This window comes from Elgaria multicarinata, chromosome 11 (assembly GCF_023053635.1).
Source record: "Elgaria multicarinata webbii isolate HBS135686 ecotype San Diego chromosome 11, rElgMul1.1.pri, whole genome shotgun sequence".
Classification (NCBI taxonomy): domain Eukaryota; kingdom Metazoa; phylum Chordata; class Lepidosauria; order Squamata; family Anguidae; genus Elgaria; species Elgaria multicarinata.
The window spans coordinates 8139016-8165933 of NC_086181.1; the positions used below are offsets into that span (position 1 = coordinate 8139016).

The window sequence follows — 26918 nt, forward strand, 5'->3', positions numbered from 1 at the left end:
ACTTCTGTTGTAGCCTGAACCCCATCAACTCACCACCTGTAGGCTTGAGTGTTTGCTGACTCCACTGCATCCAGAGCTTGCTACAGCCAAAGCAGGACACTGGTCTTTTTAAATGCACAGTTGTGCAGTATTTTTGACCTTATGGGACCAGCAAGCTTCTTTGTTGACTAGTTGCCATGCTTAAACTCCAGTTACCAGGATCAAGAATAAGTTAATGACATTTATTTATCTTGTGGTTTTTAAAGACGTAGGAGCCAAAAGAAGACAGAGCATTCTTTGCAATTGCATTAAATTAAATTACAATCAGTTTGGATAGCAATATGTAAATGCTAGACTGAAGAAAGCAGGTTCAAGGCCCCCGAAAGAGATGTTTAAGTACACTACTAAAATGAAGTAGAACTCTTTTCATTAGACAGTCAGACTTCCATGGTTTTTTCTGAAGATGAAAGTGCTTCTGTTCTTTGAACTAGTGAAGTCACACCTGCCGTTTGATCTCAGCGGTATGTGTGGAAACTACCTGTCCATTCACCGTCTCCTGCACAATTTTCTTTAGATTTTTGTTGGTTGGTTCTGGAAGAAATTTGAAGATGCATTATTACATAAAAAGCACTGTATGATTGATTATTTAGAAAACAATGTTTGGAACTGAGTGACCATCTCAAAGAGCTTCAGAAATGTTAGGGTACTTTCATGCATGTCTTAGAACAGGGATGGGGAAACTCTGGCCTATGGGGTTTCCCCATCTGGTCCATGAGCGTCTTCTTCAGACTCCACCCCTTTTCTCTTTAGCCTGGCAAGAAACTGCCACTCTTACCTTTGCTTGTTGTGTTCCACTTCTGAGCACTGAAGAAAAACAGGTTTCTTCAGCACTGCGCAGGGTAACCCCCTCTTATCTCCGCTCAATGATGGGAGATAAGAGAGGATTTAAAGGCATAAATACCCTGCTCTTTAAATACCTTTAAATTTTAAAGAACTTTATTTAAAGTATTTAAAGACCTTTAAAAGTTAAATCTATTTAAAGAGCATATTTTTTAAAACCAGGCCTGTGTAGAAACCCGAGGCTTGTGTTTTAAAAGTTTGTTTCTGTGGTTTAATTCTGAGCTCCATTTCGGTGTCTTACTGCTAAAACACCTTGATTACTAGAAAAATCTCAACACAGGGCATGTTTACATCAAATGGTCAAAATATTGGGCATTATGTTTTGGATGGTGTTATAGCATAATCTTATACATGTTCACTCAGAAGTAAATTAGAGAGACTGCCATGAGGCATGGACCTAGATAGGCTGCCTCAGCTTCTGTTCACTCAACTCAGTCATGGCTCAGACTGGAGCCCTTCCCCAAAGCAATTTTATTTGCTGTATGCAAAGCAAGCATTTCTACATGCATCTTAGGGTCCTTGGGATACTCAAAGCACAAATGCAAACTTTCAAACAAATACAGTAGATTTTCCCTGCCATCAGGGTTGCACAAAGAAACAGGCATTCTAAGAGTAGAATTCTGGATGGTGAGTGATTTGGCATCGTGTCTGAGTGTCCTCACCCTCCGCAGTCCACAGAGACTCAAAGCTTCAAGCTTTATGAAGCTCAAGGCAAGACTTTCCTTGCTGAGGATTCAAGGAAGCTCTCAAACTGCCCGGGGGCTCTAAATGACTATTCTAAGATCTCTATTAGGGAAGACAATCCATAGAGTAGTGATGTTACCATCCATTTGCCTGCAGACATCAACATTCAAACCTGTCTCAGAGTGACGCCCCTGCCTGAGGGTGGCTGTCTTCTACTTTGGCTTCTAAGAGTGACTGTCCTGGCACAGTGTTTCAGCCCCCTCCCTAACTCCACCCACTTCTGCCTGCTTTGACTTGTGACGCACTCTTCCATCTCTCAAGTCACGCCCTTCTTCCTCCTTCTTGGAAATGTGGGATCCCACGGCAGAGGGGTGCAAGCGACAACTCGGCCTGGTTCCATCTGTTTGTCAAGGCCCTGAGAAGACTCTCTCCCAATGCCTAGGGGCGCTGGGGTAGATTCCTCCCTTGTTCTCTGATCTAGCTGTTCCAGCTCTGATTCGGAACCAGAGTCATCAGAAAACTCAAAGGGTCCTGGACTCAACCCTTATCCCGATACAACATAACACGTGTTCACCTGAACAACTTACATTTGAAACTTAGCTCCAGTGGAATGTATTGCTAATTTGAAAGATCTCTCATAAAAATAACTTAAGTGAGCTGGAACTCACGTTCACCTAGCTCATATTCAGATGGTCAAATCTGTTTAGAGAATGGATGAGCAACATGTGACCTGTGGATTGCACATGGGGCGCTGTGCCCTCCTGCCACCAAAATTGGTGGCAGTAACAAAAACTGCTGATTAAATTGCCACCAAAAATAGGGGGCAAAGTGCTGTGAAATGTGACAATGGCCAACTTGAGCTTATTTTCAAGGTAAATTTAGCTTGATTGATTTTTGCTACGGATGCCTAATTCCACAGGGCGCCAGCCACAGCAGGGGTGTGGCCTGCTGGAGGTGAGGACCAGGGGTTGAGGAAAATGGTTCCCAGACCTCCCTAAGTTGCCCACCCCTGATTTAGCAGATGTGCTTCAAGTGGGTCTGTTTCACGGATATCCATTTTACACACTGGGACCATAAACAGAACACAAAAGAACATTCAAGATGTAAGACCATAAGAACAGCCCTGCTGGATCAGACCAAAGGCTTATCTAGTCCATCATCTGGTGTCTCACAATGGCCAGCCAGATGCCTACGGGAAGGCCAGAAGCACGGCGTAATGGCCTTCACCTGCTGTTGCTCCGGAGTATATAGTCATCATGACATACCACCATCAATCCTCCATGAATTTAATTCCCCTTTAAAGCAGTCTAACTAAGACCTTTTTGAAATAATAATAATAATGAATAATAATAATATGACTTTTACCTCTAAAGCTTGAATTGGAGTCTGTCATCCTGTGAAATGATAAGAGTAAAGGCAACATGAATCAATATGCTCAAAGCAAATTTATTTAATACTATTTCTAAGATGGTTGTTCCTTTAGTTTTGGCCAAGGAAAGTCTGTTTTTATTTTAGGTTTTACCCTGATGCTAAGGAACCCCACACCTTCTCCTTGTGCTTGAACAGAATATAAGGAAGGGAAGAGATAACATACACCCTCTCTTTGGACATGTCTACACCTCCCGGCGATCCCTGGGACGCACAGGGACGATCCTGGGATGATCCCTGGGATATCGCGCGGTGCAGACATTCCTGAAAACACAACTTTTTGCACAGGCTTTCCCTGGGCTATAACTGCTGCTGGGTTTTATTTTGGTTTTATACTGTGCCTTGTCATGTTGTATTTTATGGTTTAAACTGTCCAAAGAGCCTTGGCTATTGGGCAGTATAAAAATGTAATTAAAATAAAACAAACAAACACAGAGAAGTAGTTTGCGAACTCCTTCTATTACAGAAATATATCTTGAGCAAATGAAGTAATAACAGGTATCTTTAGATGTGCACCTAGCTTGTCTATATCTGCGGAGGGCTGCATGTGTGATGCTTTCTATCAAGCATACAGTTGCATGTCTGAAGGGGTAGTGTCTGGTGTATCATTGTTGCATGCCATGTAAAAGTAGCCCTAACTGCTGCATAAATTCTTTCAGGAATGTGCACCAGTATACTTTGGCCTGCTGTTAGACTTGTCCATTCACAGCCTCAGCTTTTCTGTTGTGCATTTCCCTTGCATAAAAAGATATCCATAATAAACAAACTCCAGGCATGGGTTTCCCCTTTCCCTTTTCATGCAAGAGGATAACTTTGCCTTACCCATCAACTTTTCCCTCCAGAAGCTGGCGATAAGTAGAAATCTCCTTCTCCAGCCGGGTTTTTATTCCAAGGAGCACCTTGTACTGGTTACTTTGAGACTTGATGTCATAGCGAAGTTGGCTGAGTTCTTCTTCACATTTGGAAATTAAGTGTTGGATGCTTTGAAGTTGGAAGGCGTAGCGAGACGTGGTTTCATCCAAGTTGTTTTCTAGGGCGAATTTCTGAAAGAGCAAAGAATTCCCATGATGTTATTATTTGAAAATATGTGTGGTGACGATATAGAAACCCAAGAGATCACAGTTATTTACTTTTGGATTTGTAAATTACAGCTTCTATCTATTTGCAGAAATCACATCTCTAAGTTATGCCTACAGGTATATTGTATTGTAGGGAGGTATTAACTGCATTCCTCTTCTTCTGTTGTCTTCCTTGCCCCTCCTCCTGATTTTGGAATGCTATCCTATACACATCTACTCAGAAGAAGTACAATGCGGTTTACTCCCATGTAAATGGACATGGGATTACAGTCTTTGTTTTTGTTTCTATTTATTTAAAGTATTTCCCCCACTCCTCTGCCAAAAGGACTCCCAGAGCAGCTTAGGTGCAGTCATTAAAATGGCAGCTCCTGTCTGCAGTTTTAGAATCTAAAAATAAAAACACCACACCCAAGGAAAAAGGGATGGGAAGGGAAGAGGAAAAAATTAAGTAGTCTTTCAGCAGGGCTGGTGGAATGGCCCTGCCTTCCCTTCTCATCTTCTTCTGTACAGCCTGCTGGAATGGGCAAGGACACGTCTTTTACAAAGTGCCATGAACATCAGCAGCGGTATGATTTAATTACTCTCCATTGTTTGCTCATCGTGTGGAGAATGCCTATCCTATGATTCCTTGCAGAATATGTGGTGAGACAGAATTATCCCAGAACCATCCCCATTGTGGGCAGTGCCACTTCCTTGATTATGATTGGCCCTTTCAGCAAGACCTAATCCATGCTAGGGTTCAATGGTGAGGAATACAGACACCAGCATTGACTACTATGTGCAGAGTCCCTTGTCCCTCACCACCGGCTAATCACAACCACTCTGTTTGCATTGAGGATTGGATAGATGTAGGCCACAGCTAGACCTAAGGTTTATCCTGGGATCATCCAGGGTTCGCCCCTGCCTGAGCACTGGATCCCCTGTGTGCCACCTAGATGAACAGGTTTGACCCCTGGACAATCCAGGGATAAACCTTGGGTCTAGCTATGGCCCAAGTTTCTGGTTACATAGGTGTGGTTTCCAGGCAGACTTAAACCTCAGCACCTTCTCTTTAAAAACTAACCACCGTCTTGCACAAAACAATTACATGGGAAATATGAACCCTACAGTAGTAGGTATGAATATGAGAGTTCTGTCTAGAAAGTGATGGTAAAATGCTAGTGAAAATAACAGCTAGCTTGTTACTGCTAGGCTTGATAATAGGTGGCTTGTCTGTCTTTCAGAACAACGTTCGAGTCCTTGGCCATTCAAGGAGCTACTAGGACATTGTGCCCCTAACTTCATCCCCAGTGGCTTATCCCGCTGACTGCTTTGCATTTTTTTTCTTTGTGGTGATGATGCTCATAGAATGTTATTGTAAGTTTCCATGAGATGCCATATTCCTGGGGTATTGTTCTATCAATGGCCATTAGGCAGAATAGCCTAACACAATCTACCCCCAAAGGTCAAATACAGGAAGGCCACCACCCTTGTATCCTGCTTGGGGGCTACCCGAGGCATCTGGTTGGCTGCAAAATGCTACGTGGGTGTTGGTCTGATCCAGCAGGCTGGTCTTATTTGTATGTAACCACAAGTCATTACAAAGAAACAAAATAGGATGTTACCAAGAGAACGCAGCAGGACACACATTTATAACCCAACTGAGCACCTTCATTTAGCTCCATATAAGTCAGCAGTGAGCAACCTGCAGCCCTTGACCCAATCTCATGAAAAGCCCTAAGCAAGTAATCATTTCAGACCTCTGGCAAAAGCAGTTCTGCCTCTTGGCCAGTAGCTTGAAGGGCAGGAAAGAAGAGCCGGGGTTGGGGGGGGGGGGAGAAGGGGTGGTGCCTGCTGTCTTTGGACCCGCCTACTGCCAGCATGAAGCCCCCAACAGCTTACCCTTGTGGGAATGCGGCCTTTGATAGAACAAAAAAGTTGCCACCCAATGTAAGCAAGGCTTATGTTCTTTGCTGAAGCCAAATTTCCACTGCCGTTCTCCTCTGTACAACACCAGCAGGGTCAGCCATGGGTGCACATGTGTACAACCAGAGCTAGTTGTGGAATGGTGGATAAAGAGCTCAGAAAACTGATCCAGGGGGTGTCTATGCACCCTGTCTACCTTGTCGTGGCGGCACAGTGGTGCTGCGCAGTCACGCTGGTCGCCCCCCCCCCCGGGAAACTGCACTTTTAAAAAATGTTGATTTACGCCGTCTTTTTCCTTTGCTCCAAGGTCACCATGCTTTTTCGTGTGTCAGTGGTGGCCTCGGTTCAGGTTATACTGGTGGGTGGATCGGTAAACATTTTCTCATCAGAACAAGGGGTTGGCTTAACAAGCTGAATGGCTGCTGGTGCTGTGGCTTTTAGCCTGCACTTCCTCCTGCCATCTGATGTCACTTCCTCCTGCCATCTGATGTTGTCACTTCCTCCTGCCATCTGATGTTGTCACTTCCGCCTTCCAGCTGTGAGGTTTTGGGGGAATGAGGTACCAATGCAGCGTCGTATAGAACACACCCACCCACCCAGCCGGTGCATGCCCTCCTACGCCCTTGGTAGTTACCTTGTTAAGCTGTGTCTGAAAATCAATTTCTAGGGTTTGCAGTGTGCGATTCAGCTCATGGATTTCCTTCCGGCTGCTTTGTAGTTGATCCTGGTTGGGGCTTTCTTCCTGTGATTCACTTGCAATCTGCGGAACAAAAGCAGATGTAATAGCTGTTGTTGCTGTGAGCAGGCTCAGCCGAGCGTGTTTTCAGCACTCTGTTTTCATTGGGTCTTGTGAGTTCCAAATGAGAATTCTGTTTCTCCAGGCTTTCTCCCCGAAATGGCTCTTTCCTCCGCAGAGTAGGAGTCTGCTTGGAGGGCTTGCTAAGGAGAGCATACGAAGTTTGCATAGCCTGTTGCCCCTGCTATCTTTGTGTGTGGGCTTCCCACCCTCACCTAGTACCTACTCCATTTTAGGATGGTGATGTTAGCTGAGCAACTCAACAGGAGGGTTATATTAAATGTAGAGTTCTGCCAGTCTAGAACACTTTACCCAAAACAGTGTTTTGATTGGAAAACAGAGAGAAGGAACAACAAGCACTTGATTTAGGAAAGGAAACAAAAGGCATGCAGTTTTTCATTGTCCTACTTTGCCTTGGCATTGGTATAGTTAGTTAAAACTAGATGCAATTGGCATCTTGAAATCCTTCACCGGGTTTCTGGGCAGAGAAACTGTGGGGACTGTTTCACCAAATTTCTCCAGGGAGAGGAGAAATTCTCCAAAGATTTCTCACCAGTAGGGTTCATCATCAGTAGCACAGGGCCTTTCTTTTTTCCTGAACCTTTTAAAAAATTATCATTATTTGCTGTTGTTGCAAGTGGCAGCAGCAGCCGCTGTGTCGGCACCCTCCGAAATGCCCTGAACCTTGTGTCATTTTAGAGCATTGCAGGAAGGCAATGGAAGTCTCCACCAAAAAATGATGGAGAATATTTGGAGAAAATTCTGCAAAGTGATGTTCTGTTTCTAGGAGGGTGAGCAAAGGAAAAATCTCAGGCATTTTCTCAGAAAGAAGTCTTCTGAGAAACCCTGGGTCAGCTCTAGTTGAAATAGCCCAGAAGACTTCAGAATGTTATGAGGCTACGAATCATTACAGATAATTCATATCAAAAAGACTGACAGCCTTCCCTAGATGGCTGTTGCTTAAAAGCCATCCTCCCGTCCTCCCCTCTGGAAGAATGATCTTTGGAGGATGAGCTGGTGCCACCTGAGCCAGAGAAGCAGCCTGTGTCAAGGGAGACTCAGTTCAGGGGGATCAGGGACAGAAGTTGACTCTTCCCTTCAGGACGAGGATATCCCCCTCTATGAATCAGAGGCAGACACCAAGTAGCCATCTAGCCCTAGGGAGTGCAGGCGCCTAAAGGTGCGCGCTCAGTTGGCCGGGAGATGAAGATATGCCTGCTGCAGGAACAAGGACTCCTTGTGAGTAAAGTGATATTTGCGAGCAAGACTTCATCACAAGTAGACCATTCCTCAGGTGTTGCTGAAAGACTGCAGCTGTGCTCTGAAGGATCAGGCTTAAAAAACCCTCAGTTGTAGGCAGAGAGTGCTGGAATGATGAGCTCCAACATCGCAGTGTCATCCTCCCTTGTTTATCTTTTCGCCCAGCAACAGTCATATGTCGTCGTCCCTGTCCTGCAGTTGTCTTGCCTCTTCCCCTCCCTTTTCTAGCTTTTTCTAGAGTGGGGAAAGTCCGGTTTATTTCCTCCATGCGAAATAAAAGCGCCCTTCCGTCCCCGTGCATTGCGGTCCTCATACTATGTTGCTCTTATTGGGGCCGGTCCTGCTGATGAAAGAGGAGGGCGGGGCAGTTCTCCTCCAGCTTGCTGAGTCTGTTGGTGGAACGAACGGACTTGTGCTGAGCCTGTCTAACAGACATTTGCTGCTCCAACCCCACCCTCATTGCCCACAGAAACGGCACCGATTAAACACTGAATCAGTAAAAACCCTAGACAACAAAACCAGAGTGAAGGCAACCACATCTATCACCCCACAAGAACCAATGAACTGGAGGGGGGAAGAGAAGGGGCAGGGTGGGGCAGGCACAATAGCAGGAGAGCAAAGAACAGCGGCAGTTATGAAAGGGACCAGCGCTTGCTGTGCTATTGAAATGGAAGTCAAAATCCCGGGTGCAAACCAGGAAAAAAAAGTAGGTGCGATGGAGCTCAATGTCTGTGTACCAGCTTCTGTTTCCCTCGACTAACTAGTGTTTCTCTGCACTACTGCCTTTGGTATCTTGCTAATTCCTAGCTGCTCTGTGTTTGCACTGATGGAAACAGGATACTCTTTCCCTGGGAAAACCTCTGTTTTTCCAAATAACACTTTTGGATGTAGAATTGATTAGGCTTGGATGTTGTCACTTGCCAATTTTTGTCTAGGCGCCGAGAAAAGTTTTTATGTCAGTAAAGTCAGCATTGGCACTCAGGTGAAGAAGTGATGCTTGTTAACTATGCACACCTAACCAGGCACGTTATCTGTGTGGAAGTAAGCTCATTGGGAATGCAGGGACAATGGGTGCGAAACAATTCCCTGGGGCACTTCAGCTTCCTAAGAATGGGATTAAATCAGTTTCCACCTAGCACCCTCAGGCCAGCTCCTAATTTGTAGATAAGTAATTTATCAAGACTGCCGTCACCCTTCCCCAACCTGATGCCCTCCAGATGTGTTGGTCTGCAACTTTCAATCTCTAAGCTTGCAAAGAATTATGAGTGTTGCAGTCCAACACAGCTGGAGGACATTGGGGTTGGCTATTGTAGCCCAACAGGGCTTTTCCACCTCCCTTGACTTAAGGCTACCTGTTGTTGGAACCAGGCATCCAGACTTTGGCGGTTCTTTTCAATAATTGCTTCATAATCTGCTCTTATCCCTGCCAGGACCTTGGCCAGATCTTCTTGTGGAGTTGTTTTCACCTTCACGTTCACCTTCAGTTCCTTGGAAGAGCCATGTGCTTGCATATCCTATATGTGAGGCATAAAGAAGGACATCAGTATATACCTCATCAAGAAGTGAGGCAAGCAGATTACACCATTGCATTCCTTCCTATCTGTCACCTCTTCTTTTTAGGTGGGAAGACTGACTTCTCTCTTTCTGATTTGTACATCTGCACTCTAAACTTTGCATTTATTCTAAGCAGTTTCATCTTAATTGACATTTTCCAAAGTAGGGGTGGGCAACCTCCAGCCCGTGGGCCTAATCTGGCTTCCTGGAGGCCTTCCTGGGGAGGAAAGGGGAAAGGAATCCCTGATGGGAGTTAACAGGACAATTCCTGTTACCTAGCATGCCACTCGCCCACCCAACTGGGAGGGGAATGGCACACTAAACGCTTTGCCTACCCTGTGTTCTCCCCCAATGGGGCAAAGTGAAGGGCAGGTGAAGGAAACCTGACTGAGGCACAGCGTGGAGTAGTAGTCAGGGCAGCTTCAGTGTGCACAGGCTATCTTTGGCTGGGGAAAGACCTGCACGCCTTCGTTGGGCTCCACATGGAAGCATGGGGATGGGTCTCAACATGGGGGAATCCTTCACGCAGTGCGTCAGCTGGGGAGGCTTCTTTGCATATGGACTTTCTCAGGCACACACTGAAGTTGAGTGACATGAGGGATGTGGCCATGCCCCCTAATGTCATTTGGCCTGTGTAGGCATGGGGGGGGGAGAATTCAGCCCCTGCCCCCTCCAAAATTCTCTACCCCGTCTCAAACAACGTTAATATTTAATTGAGCAGGCCACAGTGCCAATCAATGTTCTCAAGTTCAAATATTACGTGAGGGGAGAGAAAATCTTCTCTCAATACACTTTCTACACATCATGCAACAACTTGATAGACCTATATATCTTCCCTTTCTACCGTTTCCCCCCCTAAACTAAAAAGCCCCAAATATTGTAGTCTCTCCTATGTGGGGGAGGCTCTCCAGTCCTCTGATCATTTTGGTTGCCCTTTTCTGTATCTTTTCTTGCTCTACAATATCCTATTTGAGATGAGGCAACCACAAATATATAGTATTCCATGTTTGGTTGCACCATAGATTTGTATAAGGGAATTATGATATTGGCAATTTGTTTACAGTCTTCTTCCTAGCATGGGATTTCCTTTTTTTACAGTTGTCACATGCACTTTTCATGGAGCTATCTACCACACTCCCCAAGATTTCTTTTCTGGTTAGTCATCCCCCAGTTCAGGCTCCATCAGTGTTTATGTGAAATTAGAGTTCTTGACCACAATGTGCATCACCGTAAATTTCCTTCCTTTAGAAGTTTAAAACAAATGATGCTAAACTTGAACTCCTAGGAAGCGCAGATATAATCTTGCAATGTTGCCCTTTTAGGGAAGTTAACTGCCACAGGTACCCCTCCAGTTTATTTTAATGAATATTTGCAAGCCTGGGGCATTCTCCTTTACAGTAAACCTGGAAAAGCATGAGGATATGAAGTGAGAATGAGAAGACCAACTGCTGCTAAGCAGGTTCTTGTGAGAAAAATACAGACGTCTAACGGAAGCCCCTTGGATTGGGGGAAGTTCTCAAAACAATGGTCAAGGAAAAAAAACTTTGTGCACGGCCCATTTCTAAAACACAGATGTTGGGGTCATGGGCAGGACATAAGCCTGGTAGTTAATTAGAAATGGGATCAGCCAAAGTGATCTGGCTTAAAAAGGAGCTGACATGTTTCAGTTGATCATTTGGACCTGAAGCTTCCCAGACTCCTTAGAGCGCTTTGAGCATGAAGGGAAGGCATTATATTTGTCCATCATTTGATGGATTCTCCTTGGAAACACCTACTCAAAGATATGGACTACATAAGTGCTAAAAAGCCTTCTAACGGCCCATATTCATGCTCTCCATTACTTTTCATGAATTTCAGGTTTTATGTGCTTATTTCAGAATCCACACTGCACATATTCAAGTGTTTCAAGGCAAGGGAGAAGAAGTAGCAGATCTCTTCCTGAAGTTGGAGTGGTGGGACGGTACCCTTCCAAATGACCCCTGCCTCCTCTCTTTTACTGCCAACAGTGCACTAGCCCATGCATACTGTGTAAAAATGGTGCAGTGTTTTTCTAAAGAGGTCATGATGTGCAGTTAAATAAGACTATGTTTGGAAGAGAGATTGTCACGAATTGGTAAATAGTTGTGTTGACAAAGGAGAAGCGGATGGGGTGGAACTAGAATGGTTCAGCATAATTTACACCTGCTTTTCTGGCTCATATTTCCACCCATTAAAATGTAATTAACCCGGAATTTTAGCCTGGAGAGAGATCCTAACACCCTATTCCAATCCTGGGAGGGTGATGCTAGTAAAACAGGCTTTCCAATCCTCATTTGAAGGTGACAAGATTTCTTCATATTTGATTTTTCAACCTGGGTCTTGAGTGAGAATGTTCCCTTAATTAATTCCCTCAGAAAGCAATAAAATCAACAACTTAAAACTCAACCTGACATATTCCTCACTTTTCTAATTGAATTTGCTTATCCTCCATGGATACATGCATGCCCTTGTTCCTGCTGATTGGTGATTTTAGGTGCTTGTTTATTCTTTTTTCTCATTTATTTCAAGTACATCCATCCCACTCTTTAACAGAGTTCTTGGGGTGGTTTCAAATGAGAATGTCAAAACATTTAAAATAACAGACCTAGCATTGATCACTTCTTCCTCTAAAGCTAGCTCATAACAGAAAATTGTTTCCCTGTTGGCTTTATCTTCTTGAGAGTCTTTAAGTAGCTAGAAATATAAGAGCAAGGCTGTACATAACAAGAGTTCCCTAGCTCAAACCCAAATTACTGCACCAAATAACTCACATTTTGCATACAGAATGATTTAGCGAAATAACCCATAATTATTACTTATGTATTTATTTATTGCATTTCTATACCGCTCAATAGTTGAAGCTCTCTTGGCGGTTTCATAGATTGTGAAAATTGGTATCCAAGAGTAGAGTTTTTAAAAATGTTGGGCAACGTTCTGATGGGAAGCAGTGGCATGGAGCTCTATAGCTTGGCAATGAAAGACGCATTGGCTATGTTCGTACAACACAACCCACACTCAAGGTTTAGTATGGGCTAGTTTGTGTTATCTTCGAACTGTGAGTTGTTGTGTTGGGTGGTTTGTTAGCATGGTTGGGTTCACACAATATGACAAGCCATGATTCAACAACAACCCATGCTCAATCCATACTCAACCTCGAGTATGCGTTGTCATGTTGTGTGAACCCAGTCAATAGCAGGAGATGATTTGGATGCTCTGGGGGGCGGGTCTTGTATGTACCAGCCGTATCCCTGCCACTGAGGCCCTGTTTGTGGAAGACCAAGCAATTAGGACATTTTTTAAAATAGGAGCATTACCTTCTACTGAAGGTTGAAAGGATATCAGGGCAGGGCCAGAGGCATATTGCGAAAAATCTGATTGTCTGAAGCACAGTTAAATTGGGTTTTAGGAATCCTGGATCCTTGCTGAAATATAACTTGAAACATTTTTGTGGGAAGAGCAACATCCTCTTTTAAAGCTGAAGTAGCACCTTTTATCTCTATCATAGAATCATAGAATAGCAGAGTTGGAAGGGACCTACAAGGCCATTGAGTCCAACCCCCTGCTCAATGCAGGAATCCACCCTAAAGCATCCCTGACAGATGGTTGTCCAGCTGCCTCTTGAATGCCTCTAGTGTGGGAGAGCCCACAACCTCCCAAAGTTAAAACATTGGATATGTTTTGTTAAAACATATCCAATGTTTTAACAAAATTGGATATGGCCATGTTTCCATACAAAAGCCAATGAAGGTTCTATATAATTACTGCAGGAGCCTAATGACTATGTAAACAACCTAATTATTAGACAAGCTGAACTGGTTTGGTAAAGTTCCCTTCACTGCAGTATCATCTTGTGGTTTATGTATTGCTAGTGCCTCTGGGAAGCAGAGAGAATGAGGTTAAAATCAGGCAGGATTCAGAGAGCCTAAAAGCTATGATGCACGGTGCTGATTGCTCAGTTAAAGGGGTCGGCAGCAATGCCTCTTTCTAAGCTCTTCTAAGCACAAAATGGCATCAGTGGAACACAGTCTGATATTGATTTCAGGTTCTACATTTATTTGGCTTGTGTTCCATTTGATATTTAACTGTAAGAACTACCACTAGGAATGGGTATGAAGTACATTCTGTCTGAATTTGTATGTGAATTTACCAAATTTGCACCTCATGAACCTCCCCAGAGAGGTCCGCTTGGCGCCTACACTGTACTCTTTTCGTCGCCAACTGAAGACCTTTTTATTCTCTCAGTATTTTAACACTTAATTTTAACTTAAATTTAAATTTTACTGTTTTAACTCTGTATTTTAATCTTATATCAATTTTGCTGCGTGGTTTTTATCCTGGTTGTGCTTTTTATACTGTATTTTGTATTTGTGCTTTTAACCTATTGGTTGTTTTTATTATGGTTTTAATTTTTGTGAACCGCCCAGAGAGCTTCGGCTATTGGGTGGCATAAAAATGTAATAAAATAAATAAATAAATAAATAAATACGTGAATCAGATCACATTGCACACCAACATTTTCACTTTCCCAAATTTTGTGATACAGTTCTCTACTCAGAAATATGCACATCAAAATGCACATGTTAGGGAAAAGTGCACACAAAACAGTCCATATGACTTGAATTCCATTTTTTGATTTATACCCTGCCTTTCTACCAAACAGTAGGAGAAAGTGCACAATACTGAAAATTATGCACAGAAATTCATTGTAATAGGGACTATAGCTTGCAAAAATGCATGCATTTGCAAAAGGCATGTACAAAAAATGTATACTAGAAGTGTGCATGAAAATACATATGAATTTTCATGCAGACTTAGATCTGAACACTGATGTAGAAACAGTAAACAAGTTAGGAGATAAAATGACAAACTTGAAAAAAACGAGAAACTGAAATATTTGTCCATCCCTAGCGACCACCAGAAATTTTAATACTACAATGATTGGATTTCATCTGAAATGCTGGAATCAGTTAGCTGAACTACGATAAAGTTGCCTTTGGAAGATCCAGAAATAGTTCTTTCCTGTGCACCCAGTGTTAAAGGGACATTAACAATGGTCTAAAATTTGGGGGTATTTTGATGCGTCCTTCCCAGTAATAATGGCTGGCTAGAGAATAGTTTTGAAATAAGCAGAATTTGCTGGATGGTCTTACTCTCAGCAATAGAGTATACAGTAGCCGTACCACTCTGTGGTGAATCTTGTGGGCTTCTGATAAGCATCTGTTTGGTCACTGTAGGAAACAGGAAATTGGACGAGATGGGTCTTTGGTCTGATCCAGCGTGGCTTTTCTTATGTTCCTTGGTTATGCAAATGTAACCCCTGATCACCAAATTGTGATATAAGTTGGCACCCAGATGTGCCAACGGCGGTGTAGTGCGAATGAATGGCAAGGCATACAATCAAAGGAGTGCTGTGCACGTCTATATAAGCAGGGTGAAAATTCAGTGTGTCAATTTTTAATTGACAGGAATTAAGCTCGTTAAGTGCTTGCTCAGCTGTGGTTAACAACTGTTACAAAGCTTAATGGTCCTACTCCTTGGAGATTTAAGTCAACGTTTTCTTTCCTTTGTGACTGAATTATATTTAGTCTCCCAATGGCTTATGACTGGAGCCTTATGGAAAATTTGGAGGCTAATGAGCCGCAAATGGTTATTTCGTATATTAAGGATTGCCGAATGGATAGGATAGGGCCAGCCCTTGCCAGCCCTGGACAGAAATCTGCATTTTGTGTAAATAATAGTGAACTGATAATACTCACTTAAGTGTCCTGGATCCCAGCAAACTCAGAATAAGTTTGAAATGACTTAGAAAACTGCTGCTTTCAACCAGACACTAAACTGAAGAGGATTACTGGGTTAGCTGTTTTTAAAAAGTGTAAGAGTTAATTAAATAAATGGAGATCAACCTAGGCAACTCATTTTAGCAGCTGTGGGAATGTATCCTACCTCCTCATGTTCTTTCTTCTTGAGTATATTATCTTCTCGCAGACCTTCAATCTCCATTTCCAGGTCTGTTATTATGATTGTCATGTTGTCGAGTTCCTTACGAATGTTCTCAACATCATCCTGCACACATTGACGAAGAGCTTTTTCTGTCTCATATCTTAGCAAAGAAAAAAAAGTGGTATAGTTGAGTGGGTTTGAGACCGCAATCCCACTTGGGATTTGCGCCTACAGTGTTTAGGCATTTTGCCAGGGTTAAGTTTTCCTTTCCCCACCTTCATGCCATAAAACCAGTACAGGTTAGAAAGACACAATGGAGCATTATCCACCCAAGGGTATTCGTGAGGGCCAGTGGAGCTCAACAAAACCACGGCGAAGTTGACTGATCAAGCAGTATTAGTACTGGGGCCAATTAAACATTGCCCCAAAGGCACTGCTTCCAAAAGCAATTTGGTGAGATGTAAAACTCATGGGGCAAGGAGATGATCAGATGGGGGGGGGGGGTTTCCCTAAAAATATTCAGTGTCCTGATGCGATACAATTCCCTTGCAAAAGCACACATGCACAGTGCAGTCCTCTTAAGACAGACGTATTGCTCCAATTTAATTTTGTCCCATAGAGTAGGATGAAAATGCTAAAAGACATGTGGTGGAGCTATAGGGAAGGGCCATAGTTCAGTGTTTTGTTTGCAGAAGTTCCAAGGCTGAATCCCTGCCTTCTCCAGTTAAAAGGATTAGGTAGAAAGGTAACTTGTCCTATAAAGGTAAAGGATATACTTTGCATGCAGAAGATCCCAGGTTCAATCCCAGGCATCTTGAGGTATGGCTGCCAAAGACCTCTGCCTGAAACCTTGGAGAGCTGCTGCAAGTCAGTGTCAGCAATACTGGGCTAGTCTCACTTGGTATAAAGCAGCTTTCTACGTTCCTATGGTGCAGTCATCTTTTACCATTTCCACCTGGGGGTAGCTGGTTGCCAGTCTTGCATTTGCCTAGAACCTGGTAGATCAGGTATTTTGTGAGATTGTCCTAAGGAAAATCTAGTCAGGGCAGCCTTATTAATCTATATTACATTAACTCAGGAAGAAGCCGTTTGGACGGTTTTAGTCAGCTTTGCTCCAGGGAGAACTGAAGCAGAAAGAGGTTTGTTCAAAATGCCAGTCTTTAAGAATGCATGGAGTCTACGCCAAGCCAAATATTACGGTGAGTCTGAGATAAGGAATGGGATATACCTTGAGGGTGACTTTAGCTTTTTTTAAAAGCTAATTACTCTTGCAATTTTTTCCATATATTATTCTACTTTTTTTATGCAGTGTTGACTAAAGGCGCTACACAGACCCCTGCTAAACTGAGAGGGTTAAACCCTCAGAAAACATTCAGGTTTGCAGCCTCAGGGTTTTTCCTGGATTATTTGCTCTGTGTGTGGTCGGGGGGGGGGCAACATTCACCCGATCCTCCTTGTGAGAAAGTTGTGACCATTTGGGTCAGATTTAGATGTCATCGGTGCTTTTGAAACCTTGAGGTTAGGCTCCCATCCCATTGCTCTCCATTGGCTTCCCTTCATGGTTGCTTGGGAACTTCAGCCAGCACTAAATGGGACAACTTGCCTTGTACTGTGGCGTGCATGGATTGCCCAGAACCTACTTGAAACCAGTGCTCCAACATCCACAGTGGTTTCCCATTGTCTTCTGGACACAAAGAAATGTGCAGGTCCTGATCCATGAAGCCCTAAATGGCTTGGCTCCTGCATACCTAAGAGATTATTGCCTTTGTCCCACTACATTCTCAGATAGGTCATCTGATGGCCAAACCAAACACATACATGTTTATTTACTCATAAAATGGGGTGGGTGGGTTAAGTTTGATTTTTATATCAAAATTAATATGTGGGGGAAGGAATTAAATTTCTCTCTGCAACTTACAGCTGCTTGAAGCCATGTTTCCTCTAACCAACTCCTATAGCTGGAAGTGAACAGGGCTGGTGTGAAATGGCATAAAGCAGCAAAGGTAAGGTGGAAAAAAGATGGCTTTTGCTCCTCTTCCTTTGCACACTCATTTTGATAGCAAAAGTCAACATTTACATCTGTGCTGTATAGGTAAACGGGTCAGCAGCATGTGTTTAGTAAATGCACATGTCTACTTTGGCCCTGGTTATACCCTCTTAATACCACTGATCTATGAGCCAGAGGTTAGGGTGGCCTTTTAGTAGGGCTGTGCACTGTTTCAGACCCGAACACTGAATCTGAGCTGAGGTGGGCTAATTTGGCCTGCATTTGTCCAAATCCAGATCGGGACCGGATCAGGTCAAGGGGGTTTGAAATGCTTTGGGCCGCCTTGGGGCAATGGTGAGCCGCTGCCCCCGTTCACCCATGGAACTTACCTGAGCTGTCCGGCAGCTGCCCGTCCTCGATGAGACCTGCCATTTTAAATGAAGATGGCGGATCTGGAGGTCTAAGGTCTTAAACTACAACAGCTGTAAAGGGCCATTTCTAGGAATAGCCCTTTATGTTTAAAAGGGTGGCTCTCATTGAGGATGGGTGGCTGCTGGACAGCTCAGGTAAGTCCCGTGGGCAGGGGCACGGGCTCTCGGTATGGTGGGTGAGGAGGTAGGGGGGAATCCAAAGGACTCTTGGTTGGCCTTGTGCCCGGCTTTCCCAGGTGTCCACTGAGCAGCAGATTGGTGGGTGCCTGGGAACCCACAATGGGCAGCCCACTTTGGGTGTCTGGATCGCTCTTCAAATCCAGATCTGAAGCAGGTTGGCCTCCAAAGTGAAGGGGGTGGTCTGTACAAAACTCTACCTGTTAGCCACAATGAAACTCCTCATAACTAGCTCCAGGAGGAAGGAGAAATGGGCAAATACAAACAGGTTGTGTTGCCTACATCACCTGAGGACAGACATCACGCTTGCAGCATCTGCTTTGTTTTTTACTAGAACCCGGAGTTCCACCAACTGGAACCAGGTACAAAATAAAGGGAGAAGGGCGTTGTCAGACATGCACAGAATTAAGGAACAGAATTCCTCTGACTACTTGCTCAGCCTAGGAATTTGCTTTTGTATCGGAATTACAGCCTTTTGGCATAAAAATTCACTCCTGCTCCTGCTCCTCAGCTTTCTCAATTTAAGCAACCTAATTTATGTTTTTGGTGATGATGGTGGTGCTGGTATTTTTATTGCTGCTATTTTTAAACCATTGGGAATGGGAAACCCTTGCTGGTCTACTGCAACTCACCCCACGATCCACCAGAAGATCCTGACCTAGTTCCAGCTTGCCTCTGGCCTACAGAATTCCTGAGGTCTCCTCTCCCATTCAGGAAAGGCAGCAAAGCTTTCAGCCTTAGGTAGCTATGTCTACGCTGGCAGCTACAAACGAGTGAGTGGCAGGGAGGGAAAGCCAAAGCCACCCATTTGATAGTTAAGAATGGTTAGGGCCACATTCTAGGTCCTTGTTCATCTCTGCTTTCAAGGACAGTTGAGGAATTCAAGAAAAAACTTACTTGAGCCTGAAGTCCTCAGTTGCCATCTTAGCATTGTCAATTTGCAGCACGATGCCTGCATTGGTTACCCGTCCAGTCTCGATCTGTAAATAATAAAGATAGAATTATTCTCACTGCAGAGTGGAAATCTCAGGATTTGGAGGTTTGGCTGATGGTAGTGGTTACGGGTAGGGCTTTAATTCTAAGCACATTGGATCTGGAAAATACAAAAAAGAGTCCTATGGCATCTAAAAGGCTAATAGGGTTGGGCATAATTCTTTTACACTCCCCTAGCAAAACGATGAATACCATCACACAGGATCTAGGAAAAAATCTAGGAATCCAGGATCTAGGATCTAAAATCTAGGATCTAGGAACCCTGTGGTTCCAACAGCAGAAGCCTTCCTCTTAAGGTCCAAGACGGTTTAGTCTCCTGAACTTCCATGAAACTTTTGGGTCCTTCTCACGCCCTCAGTTATTTTCTGCCTGGTTACTGATTGGTTAGAACCTTTGTATAAGTTTCCTCTTCTTGTGAAATACTCTGATTGGCACTGTGTCAACAGAATGCTGGACTACATAGACCCTTGGTCTGATCCAGCACGGCTCCTCTTATGTTCTTATTTTAGGGCTGAAAAAATGGTCCACAAACATTTGGGATTTTCTAAGTTTGGCATTTCAAATCTTGAATGAGAAATTTCAAAGCAAAATTCAAATTCATATTTTTGAAAGTGCCAACTATTTAACTCAAAATCCAGGACTTGATTCTCTTATACTTGTTAGCATCTCTTGTTTTGCTTTTTAAAATTTTTGTTAGCTTCTCATCTGAATTCTCAACTGCCAAATACTAATTACCATTGCATTTTACACATGTTAATTATCACTGCATGCTACATTTCTCAATAAGAACAGATGAAAGACAGCCTTCAGAATACTGCTGATTTTCTTCTGAGATGTACATGGGTGTGTGTTGTAGAACTTGCTAACTGTTATCAGTTTACAAGAGAGGATGGTGAGGACTTACAGTGCCTCATGTGAACTGAGAGCATGACTAGACCATGCCTTATCCTGGGGATCGCCCCGGGATCATCCCTGTGCATCCACATGATGCACAGGGCATCCTGGGACCAGGGAGGGATGATCCCTCCCTTGCCCCGGGATATCGCCCTACCCGTTTCCCCCGCTTTTCCCGCAGTCTTGGGATGATCCCGAGACCGCGGAAGGTGTGGCCTGCCATCACTGGTATGTCCCGGCTCCTCGCAAGTGACTGCGAGGAGCCGGGACCCAGGCACGGAGCTCCTCAGGAGCTCTATGCTCATCAGGGGTAGGGTAGGGGGGAGCGGGAGGGGTTTTTCTCTTAAAAAACTCACATTTTGCGCAGGAGCGCTCCTGCACTTCTCTCCGATTTAAAAAAAACACTAAAATGGCGGGTGCGACGTCCTCTTCTCCCTGGGGCACTGCGCGCCATGTGTAGACGAGGGGGATGATCTCGAGATCATAAAATCACGAGATCATGGCCCGCCATCCACCTCGTCTAGCCATGCCCTGAGAGTGCATCCCACAACATGTCGCACAATTCTCTGCAATGTTCAGGAATTCTGTGGCAGATTCACAGATCTGGGTTCAATCGTCTTGGAAAATGAAGATGAGCCAGGCTGTGGCGAACCTGCAGCTAAACAGGAGATGCAATGAAGCCTGCTTCCTCCCTTGTCTTAGCCCCACCTCTAGTCTCCAGCTTGCATCTGGAAGAAGGTGTTTGGGCCAGCCTCTGCATCGGACTGGTGTTCCAAGCTTAGAGCACCTATCAGGTGCAGAAGCTGATGAAGCCCCTCTGCCCCCACCTTGGCTAGCTTGGAACTGTTGGGGAGTAGGGACTTGTTTTCTGCCTCCCCCACCCCCAGTTCAATGCCAAGAACGAACATCAAATTATGTCAAGATTGTGCCCTCAAATGGGAAGCTAAATGTTCCTGCCCTGGGATCTTGTTCAGGAGTGGGAAATAACAGAGGAGTTGTGGTAAGAGTGGTTCTGGAGGACGGAAGGTGCCAGGCTTACAGAGAGGTTAGTATATGGTGAAGGAATAGACAGAGCTCAGCTTATTGAGGGTGGGGGCAGGGGAAAACTGTAATGGAATCACAAGCTCCACCTCATAGGTTCCCCAAATAACTAAGGGGTGATCGCAAAAGGTATGGGAGTGTGGGGCTTCTCTGGCTCCCATGCAATTTGTACACTGGATGGGCAGGATAGCAGGTGCACCGTGGGTCTCTGTGAAATATTTTTTTGGGTAGGAACCTGAGATACCCTTGACCTGTACCTAAGGCATCCCCAAGAGGTCCTCCCCTGCCGTTCCTTGAAAGACCTCAGCAGTATTACAGTGCTGGGAGGACTCGTGTTTGGAAAGTATTCATTGAGCAATAAGAGGGAACATTTCTGGGCAGGTAATGTACACCTCTGGTGATGCCAGATGGTGTAATGCAGAAGGCCTTAAACATCTCAAGTGGTTCAGAAATACAATTAACGATCATTGCATTCCATTTTTAAGGTGTGTCGTTGTTGTTGAAATGTAGAACAGGAAAAGGACAATAGCTAAAATCTTGGAATCAATGACCTATATTTTCATGTTTTTGGAGACATGCCACATGATGGACTGTTATGATCAAAGACGCTTAGCTGAAAACGTGCTTACCTAAATCCTTAAGTTGCTGGGAACCACAGTGACATACCGATCACTATCTATTTAAAGAACGTAACACACCTGTCAGCTTCTTCCTCTTCCTCCCTCAACCTATGCAGCCTAGAGTACCATAAGCAAAGAGGCTGCACAGTGAATACCTCCAGCAAGAGAGCAAAGCCACATGTTACAGGACACACACACACACACGGACTTCTCTCAGGTATGCACAGTGCTGGCTCCAGGTGTTTGAGGGCCCTTGGACAAGGCACCCCAAATGGGCCCCCTCCATCAGTAAGTCTACCTTCTTACTGCCATGGTCACCAGCTGCTATTGTTCCTCATTGCTGCCACATGTGAGCTCTACGGGCTGAGAGCCAGTGAGCACGTAGGCTGTGGCATCTGCTGCTTCTCCTTCTCACCATCACTCTTGTCTGGTCCAGAGCAAGAGGCAGATGAACAAACAGGCTGCAATGGTGAAGAAGAGGAGAAACTCCAAGGGGCTCTTGCGGTGGCCATGTGCTGGGATGTGAGCTCTCAGCAGCTGCCCAACCACAAAACTGCAAAACACAAATGTGCTGCAAAGCATTTGCAAAATAGAATTGTAAACGTTTCTTCCAACTGCCAGATGAGCAGGTTCCATCAGGCCTGAGGTCTGGTCTGGGAGCGGAGGGGCAATCTAACTTGCAGTAATCACTTCTAAATATTTGAGTTATGAAATTCAGTGGAACCAGACTCCATACTAAAGTACATGATGATTGCATAGAAAGACAGAGATTACAGGGGGGGGGGGGGAGAATCCAGGCTATTTAGGCAGCTTGAGAAGAAGTGAAAGGACACCTGGTACATAACCAGATGCTTCAGAGGAGCTTTCCTCAATCTGGTGCCTTCCAGATAAGGTGGTGTACATCTCCCATTATCCCCAGCCAGCATGGGTGGATCAGTTTATTTCTGGTCCATCCATGTCAGCTTTGCATGTCAGTCCATGCTGTATTAATCTGTGAATCTTTTTTTTCAATCTGCATATAAATTCCTATTTAAATGCATATTTAAAATATGTATTTTTAAATGTGTTTTATCTCAAAATACATATTTGTAACCTTATCTCTTTTCACAGTATGCATTTCTGAATGTATTTTATGCTAACATATATGAAAATATTTTTGTACATTTTTTGGAGATCACAAGTGCATTGTACAATTCAGAAAAGTGTGAAATCTGAAGGATAGTTGTGTAGCAATCTATACATCAGTCCAGGAGCTGCAGATCAGTTCAGTTTTCTTTAAAATCCTTGAACGAAATCCTTAAGTATCTCTAGTTATTTGACGCAGGACCAGTGGTTCCCAAACTTTTTCAGGTAACTGCCCCCTTGTTTCCACAAACTCATGCCCAATGCCCCCTACCCTACCCTATAAAAATCATTATTCAGAATAGCAATTTTCAACGACCCACTAAGGAAGATGATAACAATAAAATTCAAAACAGTAACAATTGAATATTTATTCAAAATCCAATTCCATCTTTCCCCTCCCTCCCTTGGCAAGCCTGGGGTGGGTGCTTCCTATTTAAAGGGGCCGCGCTCCTCTGGATCCGGGTTTGGGTGCCAGGGCTGAGCAGCGGTGGCAGCGGCGGTGGCCGGGCGGAGGAGCTGAGCTGAGAATGAAAAATGGGAAGCACCCACCGCAGGCTTGCTGAGGTAGGGAGGGAAAAGAGAGCGAACACCTCTGTTTTGCAGCCAGCGTGGCGGGGCACACCAAGAGGGTATGTCTCTTCATTAGCGTTTTGGTGCTTTTGAAACATTTCACTTCACTGTTAAAAGGACTCTTCTTAAACGGTATTAATACATGTGTGGATTCTTCCCCTATATGGCTGTTTGTGTCTGTTTGGCATATATTATCTGAAGTTTATACAGTTAGCACCCACTCGCACAATAATTCACCTCACTTTAATTTATTATTGAAATCCTTCTCCATTTAACCCCTTTCTCCACATAGTTTGGAGAAAGGCGATGTTTGTCCCTCGCCTCAGGCGTATCAAGCGGTGGTGCTTGGCTTGAGCAGGGAGTAGCCGCGGCCGGGTCTGTTGTTCAGAGCCTGTGTCGTGGCATCTACATTTATAACTCTGTGGGTGTCGTTATATAAGAGCAAAAGAAGAGCTGTGCTGAATCAGACCAAAGGCCTTTCTAGACCAGCATTCTGTTCCCACAATGGCCAACCAGATGCCCACAAACACAGCCTGAGTGAAACAGCAACCTTCCACTTTTGCTCCCAAGCAACTGGCACTGAGAGGCATACTAACTCCAATTCTGGAGGTAGCATATAGCCATCATGACCAGTAGCCAACGGTACTATCCTCCATTACCTAACGTGAGTTTTTACCTTGGCCCAGGAAGACAAATTCTTCACCTGGCAGGGCCCCCTTTTACTCAGTTCAAGCAAACGAAAGCCTGGGTCAAAATTTGAGGAGAGAGTTTACAGGCACAGCACCGGAAGATGAGACCTGAGGTGAGAGAAGGTGAGAAGGGAGAGTGTACTAGGAAAGGCCCTGTTTGAGCTGCCTTTAAAATGCTTGTGTAGCACTTCTGGCCTGGGCTGTGGAAAACCATTCAGGGCCTAAAAGACATGTAACCTGAAGAGACCTTTATGTTGGCTGACTGGTTCAGGCTTCTTTTGTTGGCTCTAATCCCACACAGGCCAGCACAGAGGCTGTTAACCGTGCAGAAAGAGTTACCTAACCCCTGGGAGCAGTCCCACTGCTTGTCATCTTTCAGATCTGTCTGTGAAAAACCTCTCACGATTATGGGAGGTACAAATTACTACCATTCAGAACCAGAAACGCTCTTCATAAGCTAAACCACAATTCTTCGTAAAGCCTGGCTTCTTGCCTTATATGGAAGCGTGAAGTTAAGAGTAATTTAATCTGATTCATCACAAGGATTGTTGCTAGTAAGATAAGTTTTATTATGACAGGAATCCAAATTAACCCACACCTGTGCATGGGGACACATGAGCTTGAAAAACATATTTCTAGTAAAATTCTGGGTAGGATCCATTAATTGTTTTTAACTATATGGAAATTATATATTTGCAGTATTTTTTGTTTGGTTTTAAAAAGGATTGTGTTTTCCCGCCTAATTTAGCATGGTATGCCCATTTTTCCTGTATGGCTGGCTTCATATTTACTCAGAGACATTCATTCTAGTAGTACCACTTGGGGCTAAACTACATGCTACATTAAATATGTAGCATGCAGCTTATCCTTACTATGTTGTTTACCATAGTGTAAGCATGTGGGGTCATGATCCAGACTGGGTCTGCTGTGCATGGCTTGGGGAAGTTTCAACTTTCCCGCTTAGGCACTCCCCCCATTCATTCCCCCCACCCCCGCCCATACACTGGGGTCTGAAAAAAAGAGAGAAATCCCATTGGCACCAATGGAGTTTTTCTTCTTCTGTTTTTAGTCCCAATGGGGGGAGTGGTGGTGGGGGGAAAGGGTTAAAACTTCCCTACACATGCAAAATAGTCCCAGTCCAGAGCAGGGCACTATGCCCTTAAACCAAGGTAATCAAAATGGTGCACAGATGATGTATTTAACATAGGATGTGTTTTAATCCTTTGATTATGGAACATAATTGCAGACTGACCCACAGAAAGCATCTGCAAAAATGGTTTTATGGGGCCAGGCATTGACTTGTTATCACTTTACTATGAGCTGCTTACTACTGTGTATCTGAAATATACTGAAAACAATGTGTTGGGCATGTGTCCTCCTTTACAGGAAGACTGTCTTGTGTTTGAGGAAGGACTGTCCAGTCCAAGTCTGTTTAAAAATAAAGAACAATAAGAAGGGAGAGCAGCCCCCCTGAAGTTTTATGTTTATTAATTTCTATAAATATTGATAAGCCACCTTTCTACCTAAGCAGCAGACTGAACAAGTACACAGGCAGGTCACAGAACTTGTCACTAGGGTGAGATGTATTGTATTTTTATTTAATTTATAGTCATGATTTCTAAATGTTTGTCTATTCATATAAATAATTTTAGCAAAGGCAATTTTATGCAAATCTATGTCAGCTTTTGTTCCCTCTTTTTGGAAATACATAGGTGGCTAACCTAGGCAGTATACAACACACAAAATCCTTGCCCACCAAGGTTTACAGATCTGGTCAAGATGAGGACCAGTTCTGATGTGTTGTTTCCTAACTCATGGTGTAAAATGATAGGAATGTGCTACATCTTCAACACTGGATGGGTCAGGTGCAGGTAAGAGACACGGGCCTTCTAAACTTTCTGAACCCTTCCCAGCAGTTCACCTAATCCATGCCTCCACCAGCTGTTCCTACATATTTAAAAAACAAATGAACAAACACCAACCAACAAGTAGTGAAATGAGATATCAGAATCAGCCCTAAAACAAAGAAAGAAACTATTGATAGTTCAAAGATTCCTGAGGCATTAATATATGCCAAGTTCAGGTCCTTCTTTATAGCATTTGTAACTTGACCTAACTCTGAAAGGGTCTTAGTTATCAAAAATAGCAGATGGGGCGGTAAACTTCTCTGGCCCCATTCAGAAGGCACCTTAAACCACAGCTTTAACCATGGTGGTTAAGCCAGAAAGCCAGACTGTGTTCAGAAGACACCTTAAACCACAGCTTTAACCATGGTGCTGTGGTTTAAGGTGTCTTAAATCACAGCTTTAACCAGAAAGCCTTATTCACCTTGGTTAAAGCCATGGTTAAAGGTGTCTTCTGAACACATGCCTGGCTTTCTGGCTTAACCACCGTGGTTAAAGCTGTGGTTTAAGGTGTCTTCTGAACAGGGCCTCTGTGGACTGTACCACTTCACACAGAATGTCAGGGAGAAAGCTAGAGTGGAAGCTTTCACTCAGACATCTTTTTTTTGGGGGGGGCAGGGCATTGTTTAGAATGGAAGAGCTTTCAGTGATGGGAGCCCCCTCCTACAATCTAAAGTGGCATAGTTCCAGACACATATTTATGTGTGCCTGCTGTTTCTGAGAACTAGGCCAAGATTACTGGAAGGAGATGGATGAGCTGAGCCAGGACCATCCAAAGACATTTTGCAGCCTGAGGCAACAGACAAGAGGACAGCCCCTCTCATTCCATGTACCAGAATGACAACTGAATCTTACTGACAGTTGAATTTTACAGGAGAAGAGCTAATGTCTTGCACTGCAGCTGAGGGTGGCAGAATAGCTTGGGGGTTGCAGGGCGGGCCATG

General features: G+C 44.1%; 1 protein-coding gene across 1 annotated transcript in view; it reads right to left on the bottom strand.

Moving 5' to 3' along the window:
* Positions 1-207: 207 nt before the first annotated feature.
* KRT23 (keratin 23) overlaps positions 208-26918 on the bottom strand; it is a 28441-nt gene continuing 1730 nt past the window's right edge. Inside the window, exons 2-8 of the mRNA XM_063138096.1 lie at positions 19036-19118; positions 15547-15703; positions 9384-9545; positions 6610-6735; positions 3814-4034; positions 2929-2957; positions 208-570 (exon numbers count right to left, since the gene is read on the bottom strand). Coding sequence (XP_062994166.1) covers positions 476-570; positions 2929-2957; positions 3814-4034; positions 6610-6735; positions 9384-9545; positions 15547-15703; positions 19036-19118 — 873 coding nt within the window. The 3' untranslated portion in view covers positions 208-475. The remainder of the gene's footprint in view (positions 571-2928; positions 2958-3813; positions 4035-6609; positions 6736-9383; positions 9546-15546; positions 15704-19035; positions 19119-26918) is intronic.